This window comes from Podarcis bocagei, assembly GCF_964188305.1.
Source record: "Podarcis bocagei genome assembly, chromosome: 14".
Lineage (NCBI taxonomy): Eukaryota > Metazoa > Chordata > Lepidosauria > Squamata > Lacertidae > Podarcis > Podarcis bocagei.
The window spans coordinates 14,869,939-14,893,135 of record NC_138139.1 but is presented as its reverse complement, the minus strand read 5'-3'; the positions used below and the strand labels follow the sequence as shown (position 1 = coordinate 14,893,135).

Genomic DNA, 23,197 nt, shown 5'->3' with positions numbered 1-23,197 from the left:
ATGGTACCTTAAATTGTTATCTTGAGATATCAAAGAGCATTACATGCAAACAGCAAAGGTGGTCTATTGTCTGCAAGGGGGGAGGGGCTGCAGTACACAATATTTAAGAAGTCCTGCCCAGTGGCCTCCTTTCCCCCTCCCCATATCAAATTAGCTACCTTACATGCTAGAGGCATCTGAATGGGTAGACTGTGGGATTGGCAGGCATAGTGATGGTGAAGTGAGATAAAGCTTATCTGCTTTGCATAGTTTTGTGATAATATCTATGGGGATTACAAAAAAGGCTGCATGCTAGCCTCTTTCTGATTTATTACGACACCATAGGAGTCACATCCTATGGAAATACTGTAGTAAGGTGTCACTTCCAGGAACTGCTTAACTAAAAAACAAACGAAAACCCCAGGAGTAACAATAGCCTGGATGTTGCAAGGATTTATGTTAGGGGGGTAGGACATCTACCTGTCAACACCCTCTGTCTAGCTCTGTCTAGCATATTCAGAATGAAATGTCTGAGCAAGAGCTGTTTTAAATTACTTTCTTTTGACCCTAAGTGCTCAGAAAAATCTGTTAAAATCTTTCTACAATTTCTACTTTTAGTCAAATATTTTTATTTATTTACTTGAGAGGGGACAGCTGCCCCTCCTGCCCACGCCCATGACTCAATATGCTATGCAGATCTTCTTCATGTGGGAAGCGTTCAGTTTGAAAATCAAATGTTTTTTTAAGAGGGGAGGGACTTGTTAACATAAGAGACTCTCTGTCAGGTCAGACCAAAGGTCCTTCTTGTCCAGCATCTCATTCCAAGCGACAAGCCAAAGAAGTCTAACTCTCCTGCCCTTGCCTCTCAGTAACCAACTTTTTTTTTTAACACAATGTTTTTCTTCTTCCTCCTTCTCCTCCTCCCCATTTTAACTTCACAACAACCCTGTGAGGTAGGTTTGGCTGAGAGTGGTCAGTAACTGGCATTTAATGGCATTCTGCCTCTGAACCCAACCAAGGCTATCATGCCTAATGGGCACGACAGACCAACCTATCCTTTTGCACTATTTGGGGGGGGGGAGAGAAGAATCCCCAGCCTTGTTACCTTTTGTTATGTCCCTTTGCTACTGTTTTCTAAAGCCTTGGGGTGCAGGATTTGTCTGAGATTGTGGTAGGATTGGGGAGGCATTTGTGGATTTCCTTAAGGGCCCTAAGTGCCTTCCATTCATACACTCTGACACCATCCAGCCAACGAAAATAATATTCTAAACTACAATTCCCATCATTGCGGTAGGATCAGGGAGGCGTTTGAGGATTTCCTTAAGGGCCCTAAGTGCTTTCCATTCACACCCTTTGGCACCATCCAGCCAACGAAAATAATATTCTAAACTACAATTCCCACCATCACCTGGACCACTAGCCATGGAGGCAGGGGCTGACGTCCAAGAACATCTGGAGAGCACCACGTTGGGGCTACTACCCCTGCTTTCTTCTGCATGCTCCTCGGGGCAGGAACCCATAATTTCTTCTCTCTCTCTCTCTGCTACCGTTACTCATGTTAAAAGTGCCGTGAGCGCCACGGATCTCCATAAAAGATCGCCCGCTTTCTAAGAGGAGGAACGTGGCGCAGGGGCCCAGAAGCCTTTTGCCCCCCCCCCTCAAAGCCACCTGCTTGCGCGGCGACCCCCATCTCGCTCCTTCCAAGGGCTCCCGGCAGATTTATTGGAGCCACGAAGGGGCAGGTTCCGGGGCTAAGCCCGACTCCCAGCGACGAGCCGCCTTGCGTGGCCGGGAAGGGCGGCTATGGCGCCCTCCTCGGGGGAAACTCTCCTCAGCTCCAGGCAAGAGAGAGAGAGACCCAGCCCCCCCCCCGCGGCCCCCATTTCGCTCCCCTTTCTTCTCCCCCACCCTCACCATTCTCCTCAGGGTCGGGCAACGGGGTCTCGGCGCCGGCGGCTCTGGCTCTCCTCACGCCGGGCGGCGTCGGCTTCTGCTCCTGCTCGTGGTTCGGCTTCGGTGGTGGCGGGGCCTGTCTCCATCTATCGGCGCTGAGCTCGGCGGCGGCTGCTGCGCGGGGCCGGGCGGGAAGAAGAAGAAGAAGGAGAGAAGGCCGCCGCGCGAGGTGGGCGCTCCGAACTGGGCCCGCGGGGAGACGCGCCTGAGGGGGCAGCCGGAGCAGCGGCGAAGGCTCGGGGTAGGAGGCTCCGGCTGGGGATCCAGAGCGGAGGGCGGCGGCAGTGGCGGCGAAGGCAGCAACAGCAGCGGCGGCGGCAGCGGCAGGAGCGGCCTGGCGGCTCTTTCTCATAATTGTGCGACTGGCCCGGCTCGAGCGCAGCGGCGTGGCCGCGTCAGCTCACGCAGCCCCGCCCGGCCTTTCTCCCGCCTTTTCCTGGCTCGGCCTGCGTTTCCCTCACGAGCTGCGCGTCGGTCGCGCTCGCCTCAGAGGGAGCAGGAGGGGTCGGGCGATGAGGGGAGTATTTTTGGCGGAGGGGTGTCCAAAGCGAAGCTAGAAGGCCCCTTCGTAGTAGTAGTAGTGATGATGATGATAATAATAGATAAATAAACAAACTGAGGGGATTTTGGGGGTGGGGTGGCAGGAGCGAAGCTAGAAGGGCCCTTCGTAAATAATAATAATAATGGGAATTTTTTTGGGGGGGTGGCAGGAGCAAAGCTAGAAGCACCCTTCGTAAATAATAATAATAATGTTAAATATAATAACTGAAGGGATTTGGGGGGAGTGGGGTGGCAGGAGTAAAGCTAGAAGGGCCCTTTGTAAATAATAATGATAACTGAGGGGATTTTTTGGGATGGGGTGGCAGGAGTGAAGCTAGAAGTAAATAGTAGTAATAGTAGTAATTTGCTTAACAATATATTATTATTATTATTATTATTATTATTATTATTATTATTATCATCTTGCATTTCAACTTACTATTCTCCCATTCACCTTAAGGTCCCAGGACCTTAATTAACAGTCAATGTAACGAATAACAATAATAATAATGGGGAAAGTATATAATTTACCTGAAAAACTACTTTAAACAACTAAATTCATTAGCAGGGGTGATGTAAAACTTATAGCTAAAAAAAAAAGAAATAAGGATTAGTAAAAATTGGAATGATAGAAGAGATGCAGGGGGAATAATTATAACACAAGGATCCACAAAAGGGGAAGGAGGGAAGCCAAAGGGATATGTGTTTTATTTTTTTCTTACTTGACACTTCTAAACTTTGAAAAAATCATTTTTTTAAAATATGATGGTGATGGTGATATTTATACCCCACCCCTCTGCCGGGTCTCCCCAGCTACTGTGGGCGGCTTCCAACACATATAAAAACATAATAAAACATCAAACATTTAAAACTTCCCGATACAAGGCTGCCTTCAGATGTCTTCTAAAAGTTGTGTAGAATAATACCTTTATTAAAACACAGTGTTAAACAAAACAGTTCAAAGCAACTTCACAGTCACATTTTAAAAATGCATTGTGTGGAATACGTTGTTTGAAATGGTACACGCTCGTTCATAGACATGCCAGGAAAAGTTTCACCTGCTAAATGCCTGCCTGTTAGGCAGAGGATAAAGTTACAGAAGTCTCTGGTGTTTAACAACATGTACAGAGCAACACCCCGCCCCGCCCCCTTAGTGCCTTTAAAATGTGATGCTTCACTTTCTCCTGTTGTTTGTCCCAGTACAAAGCAATCCTGTTTAGCCTGCTTCATGCATTATACACTAAAAATACTGCTTGATTGTAATGAAACCTCGCAGTGTTTTACAAAAAGAATGAAACAGTAAAATTATCAGTAAAGAAACTTAAAACCAACTATTTAAAACCTAAGTAAAATCAGTTGTAAGCTAAGAACCAGATGAAAACATGTTCCACACAAACATGTTTTTAGCCGGTGCCGAAAAAGTATAGTGAAGGCACCTGCCAGGCAGGGAGTGACAGTGCGTGTGGGTACAGCCACATTGAAAAATCAATTTCTTAGAAATGTGGAACAGGAATTAAGTGACACCTGCAACAGGACCAGTTCAACAGATCAAAGCAGTTTAGTGGGAATAAACTGGGTAAGGTAATATCACAAGCTGGTCCCAAGCTGTTATGGGCTTCAAATACAAGTAACACCTTGAACTTGGCCCTGTAGCACATCTGCCACCAGTGCAGGTCCCTAAGCAGAGGTGTTCTATGCTAGCAGGATCTCACTCCTGTCAGCAATTGTTCTGCAGCATTCTACACTACCTGCAGCTTCCACACCTAGTACAATGAAAGCTCCACACAGCACATTGTAGTAATCCAGTCTTGAACATTATTAAGTTTGCTTTAATTTTTAATTAGGCACAAATTCCTCATTTTCTTTTTATTAAAATTTTGCTACTTTGTATGCTTAGCGAGCAGTGTAAATATAAGTCAGCATGAAATAGCAGATTATTATTATTATTATTACTACTCTTATAATTACTCTTTTATTTTGGGCCCGATGTCTTGGTGAGAATTTTTAACTGCTGGATTCAATGTCCTCTTCAGTGCTGAGTTTGTACAATGTTTATGGATTTATTGTATGCTTCTACATTTTGTTATGGTGTTTAGTTTTTGCAAACCACCTTGTCAATATTTTTGAGAAAAGGCAGCTTCAAAATGCTGAAAATAGAAGATTGGTATGATGCCAGCATTGATTAATAGTTTCCAAAATTTGTTTGAAGCACTACACTTAAAAAGAACTAAAGTTAATGTGTCCCTGGACTCCAAAGTAAATTTATGTGATCCTGAAACTCAAAATAAATAGGATACCCTATCATATGTATCTATGATATATCATATTGTATCATATACAGTTGTACCTTGGTTCTCAAATGCCTTGGTACTCGTACGTTTTTGCTCCCAAACGCTGAAAACCCAGAAGTGTTCTGGTTCTTGAACATTTTTTGGAAGCCGAAAGTCCAAAGTTCCTGCAGCCAATTGGAAGCTGCACCTTGGTTTTCAAAAAGTTTAGGGAGTCAAACGGACTTCCAGAACGGATTATGTTCGAGAACCAAGGTACAACTGTATATGATATGATACAAAGTATTAGTGCAAGTAGATAAATAGGTACCACTGCAGCGGGAAGGTAAATGATGTTTCCGTGTGCTCTGGCACTTGTCACAGTGTCCCGTTGCACCAGAAGCGGTTTAGTCATGCTGGCCACATGACCCGGAAAGTTGTCTGTGGACAAACTCCGGCTTCCTCAGCCTGAAAGTGAGATGAATGCCGCACCCCATAGACGCCAGTCATTTACCATTTATCTGTGATGAGGGAACTCCCCCTTCAATCCTAACAATAAATGTTATTCAATCAAAATTGCCGTGCTTCAAATGAATGATGACATTTTAACATTGCAACAAAATAAGGAAATAGGTGTCCCTCAAACGGGAGTGTATGCCATTTGGCTCGTAGACGTAAGAATTACATTGCATGAGAGAGAACTGTAGACTTGAAATCAAACCTGCACACTTACTTAGGAGTAACCCCCCACTGAACTCAGTGGACTATTTCAGTGTATAGGATTCACCTTATTTACAAAAAATGGCTCATAAATGCAGATTATTAACCATCAGTGCTCAAAACAAATGCTCAGAACAGTGACTGTTGAAGCTCACTAAGCCCAACTCTTCCAGACTTTCTTGTTCAGAAGCAATAAAGTCTGCAAGGTTTTTACCACTAATTTTCTTTTTTACACTGCCAGTAGAGAGATCAGATTTCAGATTCCATGTCCATGTCCATGGACAAAAATAAATTAAGAGTACTATAAAAGTCACACACTCAGCCCCTCAGGGCAGGAAATATTTTGCATCAATATTTAGCAACTTGCTTCTGAACAACAAGACAGGAGTTCAAATAAATGTTTAAAATTACTGTATAAGGAAGCTTTTGATGGGCAGAAGGATTTGCCATTTTATAAACTTGCTTAACTGGAATAATGTTTTTTTCAGTTCATTCATTAAACTTAATTGGAATAGGAAATGAAGAATAGTATACATAGGGCTGGATCCAAAGATCAATGAAACTCGTTTTATTAGTCTAAATAAGCTTTAGACACATTTTAAGCAAATCCCTCCCCCCATTGCATGTCAAGCTGGATTTTGAAACAGAAAGGTGTTTTAAAAGCATTTTGCAACACTACTAGAGGGTCAATTGTTCAAGGTCATTATTCCATTAGGTTAACTACAAGCTCCTCATGGAAAACTAGTTCTTTGAATTCCAACCATGGTGGGATACTTTAAAAAAGAAAAAATAAATCTGAATGACATTTCCAAAATTTTGCCCATGGTGAAGCAATCCTTGCAGCTTCCCCCATTGGCTTACATCCTACTTTACTGCCTTGTTTCTCAACCTACTTTAAAGATTTGCAAATGCATGTTCAGTAATGATCAGGCCTTTTGGCAGAAGCCTCGCACGACCATTTACCGTAGGCTAAAAGTGGTTGTACTTAAAAGCTGAAAAAATTGGCACCTCAACACTGGCCAAGTGGTTACAAGGTCAAAGTTATGAGATTATTGCCATTGTTCACAAGCTATGAACATGGTTGTAAAGAAGCTTATAAACCTGCAAATAATAATAATAATAATAATAATAATCATCATCATCATCACATCCTTCAGGTGTATCCATATGTTCCAAATGTGCATTAAACTATAGCATTAATTATATTCAAAAGTGAGTTTAAAACATTGAAAACCAGTTCATTATTTCTAGCACATTATACCTCTGTGCTGGGCTATGGGTAATGATTATTTTCACTGCCTTCGTTGTGAGCTTACTCAACCAGAACAAAAAATACATTACAGAGTAGCTAATTTGTTCTCATCCCTGTTTTCTCTGCATTATTTTAAACTTATCAGGATCAGAACGTTCTCTTCTCTCATGTTTGGAAAACAGCTGGAACACTATTAATTTAGAGCCATAGATAAAAGTAATAACCCAGTGCCATCTCTGTTGTCCCAAATCTCAGCCTGGAATATTGGGTCACCAGCTTCTTTCAAGGAGACAAGGAGAGAGCATTTTCAGTCAAATTATAACATGATCCCACAGCAACAGACAAATCAATGAATCAGTTGCATTTGGTTTATATTCTAAGTCAAAATTACTCATCTAAAAAATAAAAAGTAGGTTACTCAAATCCACTTGTAACTCTTCACAGTTCAACAGATAGAATAAATTTGTGCAGTAAAAGCCAGCCAGTGATATTTAAAATAATCAAACACATTTCTACCACCAAATTCATAGAAGACAGAAAGACCTAAAATATTTTTTAAGGTTTGGGGGACTAATTATTATATGTATAGACCAGTTCCTGGCATGAAGCCATTAAAGCAGATTACAGGGTAAATATGGTAGGTGGGGACAAAAACTCAAACTCTAAGAACAATAAAATAAATTCAACAAACTCTAAAGCAATAAAACCATCCATTCAAACTATTAAAAAAATCATATCTAAAATTGATCTTCCATATATGACTGGGTTACACCTCAGGGAAAAACTTCCTGAATGAAAATGTCTTCATTGGGCACCTAAACATCATGTGCTTTAAATGTATGGCCTTAGTTATGAGATTTCTAAAGCCAGTACTGTATCTGTACTTGGCTGGAGGAAAGTTGAACAGTGTACGTCCAGGCAACACGGAAATTGCTGTAGCAAAAAATTATGCCATTTCAAAATAAGATTTTGATACCAGATATCAAGAGGATGTCAACAATTGCCAGCTAATTATGCGAAATTAGCCTCCATCTACTCCCTTTGGTGTCTGGTTCCAGACTAGCTCCATATTCTCATTGGTAGATCTCAGTAATTTTCAGCCCTGGGGATAAAACGTTTAAGAAACCCTGACTGACAGTCTGTTGCTGCTTTTTGCTTTTTATTTGTTTCTACCTTTCAGTGAACTTACATACTTGATATTCTGCTTTATTTGTAGTCTGTGTGGGCTGTGTTTGAAAACTATATTTGATCCAACTGCACCATAGCATGCACTCCAGTGGAGGCTGATTGGAAGCAGGCAAGACCAAGATTTTAATTTATTTATTTCTCACAGCATGTTCGCAGCTAGCAAACAGATTGGGGATGACTAGTTTAATAAGCAGAATATTTCCATTTTAATATCCTTGAATAATGTAGACTATACACTTGAGATAATGCACTATGTGGGGGACTGGGGGATCCACACATTTCAGCCACTCCTCTTGAAAACAAATTTAATGGTTGTCCTCTAGTCTGCCAGCATAGCAGGAAATCTACCTGCATATCAATGATACCAAAAGTGTCATTGACTTTTACCCAGCCCATACAATTTGTGCCTTTGAAAATAAATTATGCATCATTATACATCGTTATGCATACCTACTAAATTGTGTTGTATCAGTTCCTGGTGATTAATACTTCCAAACCAACAGACATTTCCCTTCCATAATAATTAGATACAGTGTAAGTATGGGAACGTAAAAGTGGAGGTGGCTGTGAGAGGAAAGGGAATCACATGCCCAATACAGCACAAACACCTTTCCTGGAATTTTCCCAGGAGATAAGCCATCAGGTACACTGTAACTGATCTGCTGATTTGAGGAAATTTAAAGCTGTGTGCACATTGCCAGCTTAAAACACAACTAGGTCATTCTGTTTCTCAATTTGAATATGAATTGTGGCTGTCGCATGCAAAAAGAAAAAAAAAAGGGTAAAGGACCCCTGGACGGTTAAGTCCAGTCAAAGGCAACTATGGGCTTATGGCGCTCATCTCACTTTCAGGCCAAGGGAGCCGGTGTTTGTCCACAGCTTTCTGGGCCAGCACGACTAAACCACTTCTGGCACAATGGGACACTGTGACGGAAGCCAGGGCACACGGGACAGAGCAATGGGGACTCACTCTGTTGCAGGAATTTGAACTGACGACCTTCTGATTGGCAAGCCCAAGAAGCTCAGTGGAAGGGCACTGGGTGCGGAGTAAATGTGAGTATGTATACAGCCTCTGTCTACAAAGCACAGTTAGTAAAATAGTAATGTTCCCCCTCCCTCAGCAGCAAGTTGTTCTAATAAATGATAGCACTGCTGTGACTAATGCCCATGATGGAGACAATGGATTGTGTTAGAATTAGAATCACATTATTTTTGCTAGGCTAGGAACTAAGAGAACTAACCATACCTGGAGCAGATCCTGCATCCTGTCCATGGAGCCACTTTAGAAATTACATGTCAGCATACCACGTTATGCTGCATTAATTATCAGACACTTTAAAGAACAGTTGTGAATATAGCAAAAGTGTATGCTCGGCTCTGTTTTGCAGAAGTAGAGTCACCTGCTACTGATGCCACTGGATTAGACTGAGGCACTCCCCACCGCACATACACAACTTACAGCTTCAGATAAAACACCATATGATAAAGTAAAGCCACAGGGATTTGTGGTAGATCATTTAATTGCTGTTTGCATGCTTGAGACCAGGCTGAGACATAGCTGGTAAGGTAGGGGCCCTAACAAAGCAGAACAAGGGTCTGGTGGGGAGGGGTTGAATTCTATATGCACATAGCTTCATAGCTGTCATGTTTTAAGCATCTGGTAGCAATCCAACAGGAAGGAGCTTGAAAGGAAACAGAATAGTTGAATTATGAACACTACATCGTTTATTTGCAGCTAATGTGTTTAAAAATTAGCTGTCCTTCACAACAAAACACATATTCTACCATATAAACCTGCGGCCCTCTGGATGTTATTAGACTCAAACTCTCATCAGCTCTAGCCAGTATGGCCAACAGTCAAGGATGATGGGAGTTGTAGCCCTACAACATCTCAAGGGCCGTAGGTTCCCCACAGGGCTGGCCCACCCACGAGGCAAGGTGAGGCACCTGCCTTGGGTAGCAGGATCCATAATTGCAGCAGATCCCAATGTAGATCTTTATTCCCCATCTTCATTCACCCATTCTTCCCTGGTGGGGAGGTGTGTGCCATTCTGTGGTTAGCGTCAGGGGCCCAAATGTCTCAGGCTGGTCCTGGTTCCCCACCCCACATCACCTAAACTAATGGTGTGTGGTTTCTGTGTCCCTCATAGAGGTTACCTCCCTGTTTCAAACAGAATCGTACTCGGGCACTGAAGTGCAATCAGGGCCGGCCCGTCCATGAGGTGGACTGAGGAAGCTGCCTCTGGTGGGGAAATCCAAGGTGCAGCACCCGCTCAGAACCCCATGAGCTTACTCCCGTTGCCACTGGAGAAGTGAGAAGTGGCAGCAACTCCCTGGTTCTGGTGAGATCTCACAAGAGCTCCACAAGATCTCACAGGACTATTGCAAGACCAGAAGCCACTGCTGCCGCCATGACTCCTCACTTCTCCAGCACCACCACAAGCAATACACCACCACTGGGGATCCTACTGGAAACCAACACCACTTTTTCTCACTTCTCCAGCACTTCCATGGGCTCCCCCATCCCAATAGAAGCAAGGAGAAGCATCTTTGGCTTCTGGCAAGATCTCACAGGACTCTTGCGAGATTTTACTGGAAGCCACCATGACCGCCACAGCCTCTTCTCACTTCTCCCGTAGTTGTTGTGGTGGGCACCCTTCTTGCCCCCAACGCTGCCAGAGAAATGAGGAGAAGAAGCAGCGGCAGTGGTTTCCACATCCCAGTGAGATCTTGTGGACCTCTCGAGATCTCACCAGAAGCCACCACCACACTCACGCAATCACAGACAGTGAGGCTTCAAGGGTGTGTGTGGAAGCAACAGGGGAACAACACCTTCCCATTTTGCCTCAGGCGGCAAAACAGGGCGGGCTGCCCCTGGGTACAATAGGTAAAGCGTTGTGTGTCTGTAAGAACTTGGTAACAAGTCTTCCCTTCATCTACAAAATTTACTGAATGACCTTGGGGCAATCTGATGTCCTTTGCAGGATGCTCTAAGGTTAACACTAGACAACGTGGTATAGATTTCCATTACGGGACTTAAATTCATACTTGACAGGGAATCTCACATAGAGGCATTCGACAAACCATTATCACTCAACCCACTTTAATTCACAAGTCTTGTTATGAGACTAGTAGCTGTTAGGCGTCTTGGAGTTTATGACAAATGATGGCAATACTACTAGTAGTTTAGTCTTAACACGCTGCTGCAATTTTATCTCAGAAACCATCGTGTGACTTGCAGTACCCTTCTAACAGCTGAAATAGGTTTTCTCAGCACCATGTTGAGTCTTTTTTAATGGAAAGAATATTAATAACAGACAAACTTCCCTGAAAGGCACTTTGCTGACCATGATCACCAATCTTCCCATGTTTCATGAAATCATTGGATTTGTTTTAGAGCAGTAGTCTTCCACCTTTTCAGACCCAGACTCAGCTTGAACCCAAGCATGCATTTGGAGACCCATATCGTATATATTTGTGGTGGTGCTGCTGCAGCTATCCCCGTTAGATCAGGCTGTGACCTGGTAGTGGTTTCTGACCCATCTGTTGAAGACCAGTGTTGAGTTCCCATGCTCAGTTGAAATGGGGCAGCCGTGAGCTCAGAGAGGCCTGGCCAGTAACATATGGATGCCACATATTTTCTACCTCCATTGTTGAAACTCCCAGTTCCTGAAAATCACATAAAAGGAGAGTGTTTTGTCACTCAGGTTTGAAAACGACTTTTATCCAGAGATTTCCCACCCTCTTCTACATACATACATAGCTTTATTTGTATGCTACCCTTCCATAGTTCAAACAAATGTAGTCATATACAATAAATAAAACATAAAAACACACAACCAAATTGAACAATTTCAACATATATCACAGTAAGATCTAAAATAAAGATACAAAATAAAATAAAATATCAATAATGGCAACAACAACCCCCCCAAAAAACCCCTAAGCAACACCCCAGTGCAAGAGTATATTCAGGTGATCTGCAAGAAATGTCAATGTGACCTCTTGAACATATAATAACCCAAGCCAGTATTATCCTTGCACTCATAAATGTCATAATTACTGTCAACTTGGCATAGTGCTTTTGTAAATACATTTGTCATAAAGTGTCACCATTCCAGCTCCTCCCTTTTTTACGCTGTGTGTGTGTCTGAAGATTAACATTTGCAGTCGCCAAACCATTCAGCAAGATGTGATTATAACAAAAACAGGGTCGAACTGTCCTTTACACACTGTCACCTGGGAATAGTTTGTTTTCCCTCTGAACTTCTGTTATTGATTTGTGTGCAGTTTGCGCTTCAGAGGGTCCATATGCTCCTGAGGCTGAAATTCCTGCACGTCTATGAGTTAGACCCATTGAACCCACTGGAACGTATGAATAAAAACATGTACAAGCAAGTACAGAGAATCATAAGAAGCTGCCTTAGACCGAGTCAGACTAATGTCCATTGAGCTCTATATTGTCTACACTCACTGGCAGCAGGTCTCCGGGGTTTCCCAGCCCTACCCGGAGATGCCAGGGTTTGAACCTAGGACCTTCTGCATTCAAAAGCAGATGCTCTACCATAGATCTGCAGCCCTTGCCCCAAAGCCTCAAGTGCTCTAAAAACATATTGGCACTCTTCTTACCTTACGTTCTTACAAAGAGGCCTGCTGCTTCAGCATTACGGAAAGCAGTTGTTTTGTACAGAGATGAGCTGCTTGGAATTGAAGTTCTCGGTTTGCAATAACTGGATCCAATCACTCACAACAACAAAAAGTTTCCAGCATTGTCATCATCCCCCACCACCTTTTGTAGTTATACCAGCAGAGATAATTCAGGTGCTGAATAAGTTCAGAACTCCCTTATAGGTCTCTGTTACATATTTTCCTGCTATTGTTTGTGTTAATGGCAGCCTAACTCTAGACATCTGTCTTTTGTTTCCAGATGTGGCCTCTGTCAGCTGTGAATGAGGAGGAAGGAAGCAAGTTTTATTTTAGATAGCTCAGCTATATGGACAACCTGAAGGAATATATTATTAGCATGTAACCTTAAAGTTACATGAGTTTGGACTAAATGTTTTTTTGGTGTCCTTCCACTGCCATGCCCAACCCTAACATTCTGGGGCTATGGACACATTACCCTTTAATCTGCTGTTTGATGCGTTTCCCCTCAAAGCAGCTTCCATCCGCTTTCAAAACATAAGCCACAATTAAGCCGATGTGTGTGCATTCGAGACAGCCATTGTGCATGCACAGATAACAGCTTCATTAATAGGAGTTTGGGGAGCGAGGTTGCAGATATAACGTTAATGCACAGCGGGAGAAGATATCCTCACTCTGCTATCTGGTGTGTACAGCAATGTGCAAATGCAACTTGATATACATTGTAGGCTGCTAATGTGTATATGGCCTATTTGTAAAAAGAGATGACTAAAGAGCTAAAAGCAGGGGAACAAACCTGACTAGGCAGGATGGAAGAATCCAGTGTTTTTTTCTGGGGGGGGGCGCAGGGGTATGCAAACCCCTAAACCAGGAGTCAGCAAACTTTTTCAGCAGGGGGCCGGTCCACCATCCCTTAGACCTTGTGAGGGGCCGGACTATATTTTTTTTTTGGGGGGGTGAACAAAATTCCTATGCCCCACAAATAACCCAGAGATGCATTTTAAACAAAAGGACACATTCTACTCCTGTAAAAACACGCTGATTCCCGGACCGTCCATGGGCTGGATTTAGAAGGCAATTGGGCCGCATCCGGCCCTCGGGCCTTAGTTTGCCTACCCATGCCCTAAACATTTTGTGAATCTAAGTTTGGCCTCATTGAGGGGCAGTATTTCAATCTGAGTAGGAAAATGAGAATACCCCTAAACATATTTTGTGTGGGTGTAGAAGTTCTGGAAGACTCCATTTAGTGCATCCATTGCACTGAATATTAATATGAATTGTATTTTATTCCTTCTTTTATTTATTACATTGTGTTTTATTGTATTGGAAATTTAATTCTATAGAATTCCAATTGCTGTAACGTGCAGAAAAATAACTGGTCTGCAATATTCCAGTGGTCCATGGTCCAGGAGGTGGGGTGAGTATGGGAACCAAGGATTCAGCAGCTTTCATACTGTCATCAGAGGAACCCTATGGCGCAATGAGAACATCAGTAAAAGTGAGCAAGCCTTCCTACAAGACTGTTTATCCCACTGTGACCTAATCATCCCCTGCAATGCGCAGCCAGAAGGGTGTGGTGGGCGAACAACTGTGAGGGTCAGACAACAAAGAGGATGCCACCTTTCTGTCCCAAGATAAGCGTGAAAGGAATGACCGCTTCAAGAAAGCTAGCTCCCCAGGGAAGATTTCTAGAATTCCTTGAGGAACTTGGGAGATTTGAAACACAAAACACTTTACACAGTACTTAAGGGATGTTCTCTATCAAAGAATAGGCATCACAAAGGATTCTGGGGCAAAAGGTTTTTCTGTGGGAGAGGCCTGGAGGTTCTCAGCAGAAAAGTCAATAGAGGGTTGATTCCCCGGAGGCAGAAAATTTGAAAAACGTGCTGATTAGGACATAATCTCGGGCAATTGTGTGCACTGCTCTATTCCTGTTACTCGTGAAGGTGATATGCGGTATCAGTTTGATCTCAACCAAATTGGCCTGGGTACCTCTTATCTCATGGGTTGATAGCTCACTGAACCGGTTGTAACTTGATCTCGCTGCAATAAAACTACTGCAGGCGGTGAAAAGCCTCTAAAATAAATGTGTTACAGGGACAAGGGGCAATCTTGCCAGAAACACAGAAGGGTTTTCTTTTTTTTTACGTTGGGAAAAGGGGGCTTTATTTTCAGAATAATTCTTATAAAGCATCTGAGCACTTTAGACGCTCAAGTTCAGAGTCATAAAAGTTAACTATCCCGTGTGCCAAAAGTAATGCCTTTATTTGTCACTTTTTGTTCCCAGGGGTTGATGGAGCGACCAAGTCATCAAAATGAGGATGGAGATGCATTTGGTTCCTAACATCTGGATTCTGTCAAGGTGTGGTTCAGGAACACTTTTGAGATCATGTCACAGCCCTAGTTTTACACCCGAATCACAGGGAATATAAAACAAGAACAGTGGCTTTGTTATTGCTCCAAATTTCTCCCACCGAAGAAATAATGGAACAAATCCACCATGCCTCTTAAAAAGCTTATTCCTATGGACCAGGCATGTCCAAAGTCTGTTTTGGGAGCCTGATCCGGCCTGCTAGTTGGTTTAATCCGGCCCCTGTGGCAGTTTATTTCCTGGGGTAAAATCCCCCCCAAAAGCTCAACAACTTAAGTCCTTAAAAACCTCAACCACTTTGGGGTAAAAAAGCTCAAAAACTTCACTCCTAAAAAAAAGCTCAAAAGTTTGCTTCATCAAATCTGGCCCTCTTTGAAAAAAGTTTGGGCACCCCTGCTATAGGCCAAACACTTTAAAACTGAAGTCTCAAACAAGAACTCACAGGGTGTGCGCTTATGAAGTGTAAATCAGACAGTAATCAGGAAGATAGTATGGGCAATTGCAATCACGTAAATTCCTCTCTCGACGTCTGCGTTTATGGCTTTTCAGCCTCACCTTTTCCAAAACTGGTTTGCACTTTGCAGTGAACCAGATCTTACAAACATATTGCAGGACTGGGGAACCTTCAGCCCTCCAGAAGTGGTGAAACTAGAACTCCTATCATCCCCGCCCACTGGGATTGTAGTTCAGCAACATCTGATGGGCCAAAGGTTCCCCTTCTTGACATATCATAAGATGCCGTCCAACAATTCTGTCCATCTAAGTCCCCCTTCAACATTTACACTCCTAATTTGTCTTTTTGTTTGGTCTTCTCCAAGTACTTTTTGTAGGATTAGAATGTTTGCATTGCCTGATACATTAAATGTTCTACCCAGCAGTATAATCCATAGTTCAGATCTATTAACGACCATCCAATTAGGCCTTAAAACTTCCTATGCCTACTGGAATATTCTGTAAAACTTGCAGTAATCCTCATTTATTATATTTTGGAAACTTTTTTTTTAAGCTACACTAATCTTGTCAAATGTTTCATTTTTCAAGCTTTACAACACTGTTGGCGAAAGAAATACTGGGTTCCTTAATGTAGCCTGCTGGGAGTGTGGGAAAATAACCTTTACGTTATGTAGCTCTCCAATTTTACTGCCTATTTATGCTTCCATCTTTAAAGCTAATGGGCATCTTTAAAGGAGAACATTTTCAAATTGCAAATTAATTGTGTTTGAGAGATGGTAAAGCATTAATTTCTTGTTTCTTAGTTGACCTTATTGTCCTTAAATTACAGCCCTCAAGACACTATTCCCACTGAAGGCAGACCACTCAAGCATAAATAGCACCTGAAGTTTTATCACAAATTCTTGTTACTGTTAAGTCAGTGCATGTACGAAACCCTGTCTTAATAGCAACATGAAATGTGGTGCACAGGATAACAAGGTCATTGAAACCAATTTGGGTTTTTTTCCATTTTAACTTGTTCCACATTGTCGCTAAAAGCTGGAATGTTTGAAGTCCTGGGTGGAGACAAATAATGAAATGTTCCAAGTTGAATGTTCCTGCCACAGCTTCACCTTGTGGAGTTGTTTCATAGCTCAAGATTAAAGGAAGCACTAGAATTACCATGCTGGCTGAAGAGAATGATGGCAAGCCACACAACCTTGCAGAACATTCAGGACTCGTGGTGTGTTTTCTGGTCATTTAACTGACATACTTTTTTCCACCTGTGTAGTTAGGCAAGGATGTGTCCATGCTGATTTTATTTATACTTGGCCGATCTTCCCACATATTTGGGCTCAATATTTTCACACCCTCCTAAACTCACCACTGCCAAAGTTTACATTTTCTTATGTACAAATGATGCTGTCTTAATCTCACAATGCCGGCTAGGGCTCTGCTCACTGGAGATGACTGCAGGAAAGAATTTATAACTATTAACTTTGTGTAGTCAAAGGTAATGGTGTTTTCAAAAAGGAAGACCAAGTATTCCTGGGCCATGGATAGCCACAGATTAGAACAAGTTGATTTCTGCAGCTATTTCAGGATCTGGTTTCATGACTGTCAACAATTGGACTGCGCTTGACAAATTAGCAAAGGCAAAAGCAGGGCATACGGTAAGAGCATTACTTTGATTTTGTTTCCCCTTCACAAAAGGAGGTGAATCTCTTCCAGCAGCAATATGAGTGAACACAGCAAAAGCTGTGAAGCAGATTTTATACGGTGCCTCAATCTGGTTACTCTCAGAATATGTTGGAAGCTGAAATGGAAATGGAGGTGATCTGAGTGTGACAGAGAGGTGAGTGTGGATCCTGTCTGAAGCCTGGTCGTGGGCTAGGGCCATGCCAGGACCCACTGGGGACCTATATCATAGGGCTCCCCCTGCTGGTGGTTTACCCTTAGTGTGACTCCCTGCAGACAGGCAGGAGATAGGATATAGTCTGGTTCCACCCAGTGTCAAACCACTCACATCTGTAACCAATAAAGTTGTGGCCTATTTTTGCCCATTAACCTAAATTATCATATCCATGTGTGTTTATTATATATTAGGGAACTATGGGGCCTTGTCACGCAAACAGGGTTGGGAAGGTGAAAAGTGAGCCAAGTAGTTGCATGGAGCGGGAAAGGGAAGCTCTAGGGGGTTAATGTGGGGGGAATGGCAGGGCCCTGTGCAAGCAGTGGCACACCCCTTAGTATAAAATAAATCTGTGAAACTGTTCCAGAGAAGAAATTTGCATTTTTGTTGTCACCGGAGCTAACCAATTGGTACCCACCGCAGACTGATCTTCTCCGTTCAATTCTGCAGAACATTTTTTTTAAAAGCATAGTGTTGCAGAGCAGATGTAGTACATATGTTTATAGAGAAGTTAAAGTGTTTCTGCTGCTTTCAGAATGGTACATTTGTATGCACCTTCTTCAAGGCTTCAGTCTTCCTGGCTGCATGCACCCCATACATTTAAAGCACACATAGAGCACTTGGCTTCCCCCCAAAAAATGCTGGGAAGTGTAATGTACCTCTCACAGAGCTACAACTCCCAGCACCCATAACAAACTACAGTGGTACCTCGGGTTAAATACTTAATTCGTTCCGGAGGCCCGTTCTTAACCTGAAACTGTTCTTAACCTGAAGCACCACTTTAGCTAATGGGGCCTCCTGCTGCTGCTGTGCTGCTGGAGCACGATTTCTGTTCTCATCCTGAAGCAAAGTTCTTAACCCGAGGCAATATTTCTGGCTTAGCGGAGTCTGTAACCTGAAGCGTATGTAACCCGAGGTACCACTGTACAGTTCCTAGGATTCTCTGGAGGGAAGTTATGCAGGGTGTATACACAGTCATGCATATACTCCTTGACTGCTGCTGCTGGAATATTAGGCTTGGCTCACACAAACAGGAAATGAAAGGGTATCTCTCACATCTGTTCTGCATTTCAGTAACTCCCAGGTTTTGTACATGCACCGATATTTCTTCCCATATAGGATGCATCTGGCCATGTAATTCCGTATTTGCAGTCTGAATAGTTTTATATCCGATTCTGTTTAGTAGATTATTTTTAACCATGCTTCTTGGAAGCTGTTTATGAAAAAAAATGTATCACAACAAAATTAAAACAAATCAATAGTGACCAAAATATGTAGTTAGGCATTAAAAAAAGGAACACAATATTTTTTTAAAGTAAACATTCAAAGTCAGCAGCAGCATATTAAAACATAACCGCATTTTAAAAGTTGACTGGAACAGAAAAGTCCTCAACAACAGCCCAAAAAGCAACTAAATAGGGAACATGGTACCGCTTTATTTGTGTTGTTTATGTGAACCAGGCCTTCATTTAATGTTTAATCCAGGAAAGAAATACAAGAATGGTATGGTACTCAACCTGTTTTGAAAAGTTTATTAAATACCAAATATTCTAAATTATAACATTCTTAAAAACATTAATGTACAATGTTTCAGAGGTAAAGCAAGAAAGAAGGTTGTTATCAGAAATGATCGTTATCGTAAATGGCATTATGATTTAAGCAATATGTTATTGTTATTAAGGCTCATAAAGTGTAGAAAATCAACCAATTTTTTAAACATTTAATTTTTCTAGTCAAAGCTTCCAACACCAGTCCTGTTTAACTAGATTAATAGCATCCTATTCAGTAGATGATAGCTAAACTATCCTTTTTAAAAAATAATCCAAGCAAATATTGTTAACACCCTGAAATCAATTCCAGCACATGAGAACTCCTTGAATATTAATCATGACTTGAGCAAACAGACCCCTTAAAAAAAGCAAAAGTATATGTTGATGATAAGCATCCTGCCCAAAAATTCATTTACTGTACGTCTTGCAGAATATAATCCAAGCAATGTTTAGAAATGATTAAATGAGATATTCCTCTACAGGTAAGATTCTCAATCTTAATTTTACATCTACACAGCATCAAAGTAATGTAAAAAGACAGATTCTTATATTCCCAATTTTTTAAGGCAGGTTAAGAAAATTCTCATATTCACTGCATGCATTCATGACTCGAAATAAAACTAGTTAGTTTTAACTACGATTTGGGCTTGGCCCCTCCAAGTCAGAGGCCATTTTAAGGGAGAAACGCCTTCTGTGGCCACAATGTAGCTGGATGTTTCAGGCTAATTCTGTTGTTCACTACAATCAGCGTAAGATCTTAAATCTGCCGGTGTTCGAATTAGTTGACTAAACAATAACTTAAAACTGACGGCTCATATTTTGGGATGGCATGAGACAGCTCAGCGGCTATCGCTTCAAGTTTCCCAGGCTTGTAAACCTGATTGGTAAATCACCAATCCGAAAGCCACTTTGTGGCCATGGTTACTTCAAATGCATCTCCTGTATCAATTAGTCTTTTGTGGGCGAGCTTCGGATAATGAAAAATGTCCATCATTAAAGATCTCTCTCTGCTGGGAATGCCCCGGAGGTAAAGGAGGAATATTACAAAGGTAGTTCTGTCAAGCTTCCGTTCATTGCTGTGGAGCTTATGTAGGAGAAAGGTATTGGTAGATTGTGCCCGCAGTTAAGAAAATTAGATTCTTCTGTAGAAGAGGAACGCACGGCCATGTCCCTTATCCTGCAGCTCCACTGGCCACACATAGCAGGCCAAGGCTACAAAAGTGAGGCTAGCTGGTAAGGCCCCATTTTCTTCCTCCATTTGATTACTACGACATGGAGGAAAACACCTGAGAGGGAGGTCTTCTAAGTACTGAATCATTTTGAAAAGGGGTAGATGGGACATTTAAACTGCTTTGCAGAATAAGGCCTTCAAATGTAAGATGAAGCCACGGAATTCTGCTGCATTAACAAGCCACAGTGAGTCTTGGTCCTGAAGATAATTCCTCCCCTTCTCCTCCTCTTGAATGCTCCTGCTTCTGATTTTATCCAAATCTATTTCCTTAGACATTGGAACTAGAGGAACTGCGCCTTCTTTAAACTATGATTAGTGAAAAGAAGCCAGAATCAAACCCTGCTTTCAGATCCTGGCTTGTTCTCACCAGTTTAAACAAACCACGGTTCCTCAAGTTCAGATATCAAAGGAAACCGCGATTTATTTAAAATCACAACATCCCCATCTCCTTTTCTGGTTCATAAAAGAGGTTAGGTTCCTCATTAGGTTCATGATTTCTGGCTACTTCTGAACTGCGGCTAAGGCATTGCCAACAGTCTGTTGCAGAATCCTCCAAGTATCTTTGGTTTCAAAATGTGTGCCTGTTCAAACTTGGGCGCTTTTTCTTCATTACAGCTTTCAAAAAGAAAGATTTTGAAGATGCTGTCATAGTTGTGAAATATTTTCCAAATCCAAAGTGACAATAAGGATGAACACTACATTTGCTTTTCATACATTTTCTTCCTCTAGAGCAGGATAGCCATTTATGAATAATAGCCGATGAACAATCATTATTGGTGACCTACTTCCTTACTGAAACAAGGGGTTAATGGCATTTTCAAAAAGAATCCTGAATCCCTGGCATGGGAAGTAAGCTTTTTAAACATTAATTGAGGTTCTAAAATAAAAGGAGAGCATTTCTGTTTTCTTGGTTCTATGTTTATTATTTTAAACTGTTTTGCTGTTCACACAACTATGCAGAGAAAATAAACCCGCTTGAAAAGATAGAATATAAACCGAGTCAAAACTCAGTTGTGATAGAAGTGGAAGAACTGCCCATCTTCAACAATAACTAAGTTAAAAGGCTATGATGAGACCATCTCATTTTAACCCTCAACCATTCATATTTCACACTGTGTTTGTGGCAATCCATGCCTTATTACAATTGCACTGTTACCTATGGTCCAACCAAATTATAATTCTTTATTCACTGCTACAGAAAGAATCTGTGCAAAATGCTTCTAGATTCTGCCACTCCGCAGCTAGACACCTTTAAAGAAGTATTAAGTCAGAGAGTCTTATACACAGCAGCAAGTTGGACAATATGTAAAAAATACTATCTGTTTCATCTGTTTACCTTTTGAAGTAAACAAGGCACAGGGTTTATTGAATCTAGTTTGGCACTTGAAAAAATAAGAGCTTTATGTGATAGCATCATCAACAGTAAACGTTTCACAAAAATATATGTGCAAGTGTAAAAAAAGGCAATTCTTTTCATAATAAATTGTAAGAAACATTCCAATTTAAAAATTAGACCAGTCTCTTATTATATTTGACTAGAACATCTTAATACATTATTTTAGGTGCCCTGTTACTGTCTTTCACGTTGTTCGTTGGCTCTCGTCGAGTTTTCTTCATTTGTAGTGAAATCCATGGGATCCATCACCTGATAATAGACCAAGTACACTATTAGCAATAAAATCTATGCGCACTCTTTCGTAGCAACTGTTACAATGATTATGTAATAGATACAAGGGTATTTAACTGAACCAAGCTTGGGCAGCAAACAAAGAAATTAAAAAAATCTAACTAAAGAATGCATCCTATGTCCTGGGCTGCAGTCTAATGTACCCACAAGTGCACATTAGAAATTTTCCTATAGGTTTTTGAAAACCTGTTCTGTAGGAAGGTGCTGATGGAAGGTTCTGCAATAAAGATGGAAACTGGCTACTCCCTTGCTCCAAGAAGTACATTACAGTGTGAGAGTGACTGAGTTGATGAAAATCTTCAGCAGAAAATTTGCAGCTCCTTCATCAGACTACAATATTCTAAAAGATTGTGCCAATAAAGGCTGAATGAATGAATGAATGATTCTAAAAGAGTGGACTACAGAAGTTAAGATAGTTCAGATAAACCCCCTAAATGTTGGAAGTGTTTGAAAAACCAACCCGGCTAGGCAGCAGAAAGGAAAAGGATGTATTACTCACATGTCTAAAGCCACTGGGTATATAGAAAATTAGCAGATAACTACATAAATTAGAAAAAGTGTGATGCAAATCTTCATACTTCCCTACAACTACTAAACATCACACAATGGATTCCTAATATATCATCTAAGCTATGAGATATGCATCCTTGTTGTCATGCTAACCCCTGACTGTTCCACACTGAATCTGAAAGGAGGGAAAGCTGTCCAGTTTAAAAAAGTTTGCAAATGATTTAGAGTTTTGGGTTGGAGGGGCAGGGGATGGAAACAGGAATTGAAAACCCACGACTCCCCAGAAAGTAAATAGTTAGCATGGGTCATTATTTTCCTTGCAGTGGGCAAATGTCTGTCTACTGCTAATGGAAAAACAAGAACTAAGAATGATTTCATCAAAAAGGGCTTTTACACTATCTATTAATATATCTGCCAGGAAGTCTGCAATCAAAAGAGGCAAAAAAACCCACATTTGGGCCAACTTGGTAGCTGGGTGTTAATATAAAATAAAAGCCATTTAGGTTAGCTATGCTTGTGTGATATGAGTGACATAGGTTGCCATTCACATTGCAAATAAAGAACAGAGAAGAGCTTAAGGCAATATTGCCTTGCATCAATTACTTCGGCAAGCAAGGCATGTGTTTTTAATGAGTCAAGTATTTTCCTATGTGCAGTAATTCATAACACTTTTTTTAAACGTACGGAAGTAGAGTGGACTTGAGTCATGTTGCCCGTTCAGAGCCAGGATTTGCTATTTATTGTACGCTGGGTCAGAGCCAAGTGTGAAGCCGTTTCAGTCTGCAGTTGACCTGCAGGAGAATCGTCTCAGAATCCAGACATGTGCCACTGGGGAGGGATTTGAATATTCAGTCCAGTTCATACTTTTGCCTCTTAACAACATATCGTGGGGAAACAAGCATCTGAGGAGCTGCTGGTCCAAAACTAGCTAAGAGGCAACCACAGTTTGTCCCCATTTCAT

The 23,197-nt window shown here is 41.7% G+C and overlaps 2 protein-coding genes and 1 long non-coding RNA gene across 7 annotated transcripts in view; 1 reads left to right on the top strand and 2 right to left on the bottom strand.

The window, feature by feature from the left end:
• Positions 1-2,134, bottom strand: part of TRPM7 (transient receptor potential cation channel subfamily M member 7) — a 72,718-nt gene extending 70,584 nt beyond the window's left edge. Inside the window, exon 1 of one of the 2 annotated variants that reach the window (XM_081169967.1) lies at positions 1,894-2,134. In XM_081169967.1, coding sequence (XP_081026093.1) covers positions 1,894-1,896 — 3 coding nt within the window. In that variant the 5' untranslated portion in view covers positions 1,897-2,134. The remainder of the gene's footprint in view (positions 1-1,893) is intronic. The other variant, XM_081169968.1, reaches the window with a different exon arrangement.
• On the top strand, positions 2,066-17,419 carry LOC308573297. 2 transcript variants are annotated; one of them, XR_014002007.1, is made up of 5 exons: positions 2,066-2,173; positions 7,928-8,008; positions 13,887-14,041; positions 14,831-14,905; positions 16,197-17,419. It is a non-coding gene; the product is annotated as an uncharacterized lncRNA (long non-coding RNA). The 2 variants fall into 2 exon arrangements; XR_014002008.1 differs by lacking the exon at positions 2,066-2,173 and adding an exon at positions 2,350-2,509.
• Positions 17,420-18,762: 1,343 nt separating this feature from the next.
• The window catches only part of SPPL2A (signal peptide peptidase like 2A), a 44,786-nt gene continuing 40,351 nt past the window's right edge, over positions 18,763-23,197 (bottom strand). For all 3 annotated transcript variants that reach the window (XR_014002004.1, XM_081170046.1, XM_081170047.1), the window contains one exon: positions 18,763-21,684. Coding sequence is in view for 2 of the 3 variants with exons in the window: in XM_081170046.1 (XP_081026172.1) it covers positions 21,610-21,684 (75 nt within the window). In the remaining variant the exon portion in view is untranslated. The remainder of the gene's footprint in view (positions 21,685-23,197) is intronic.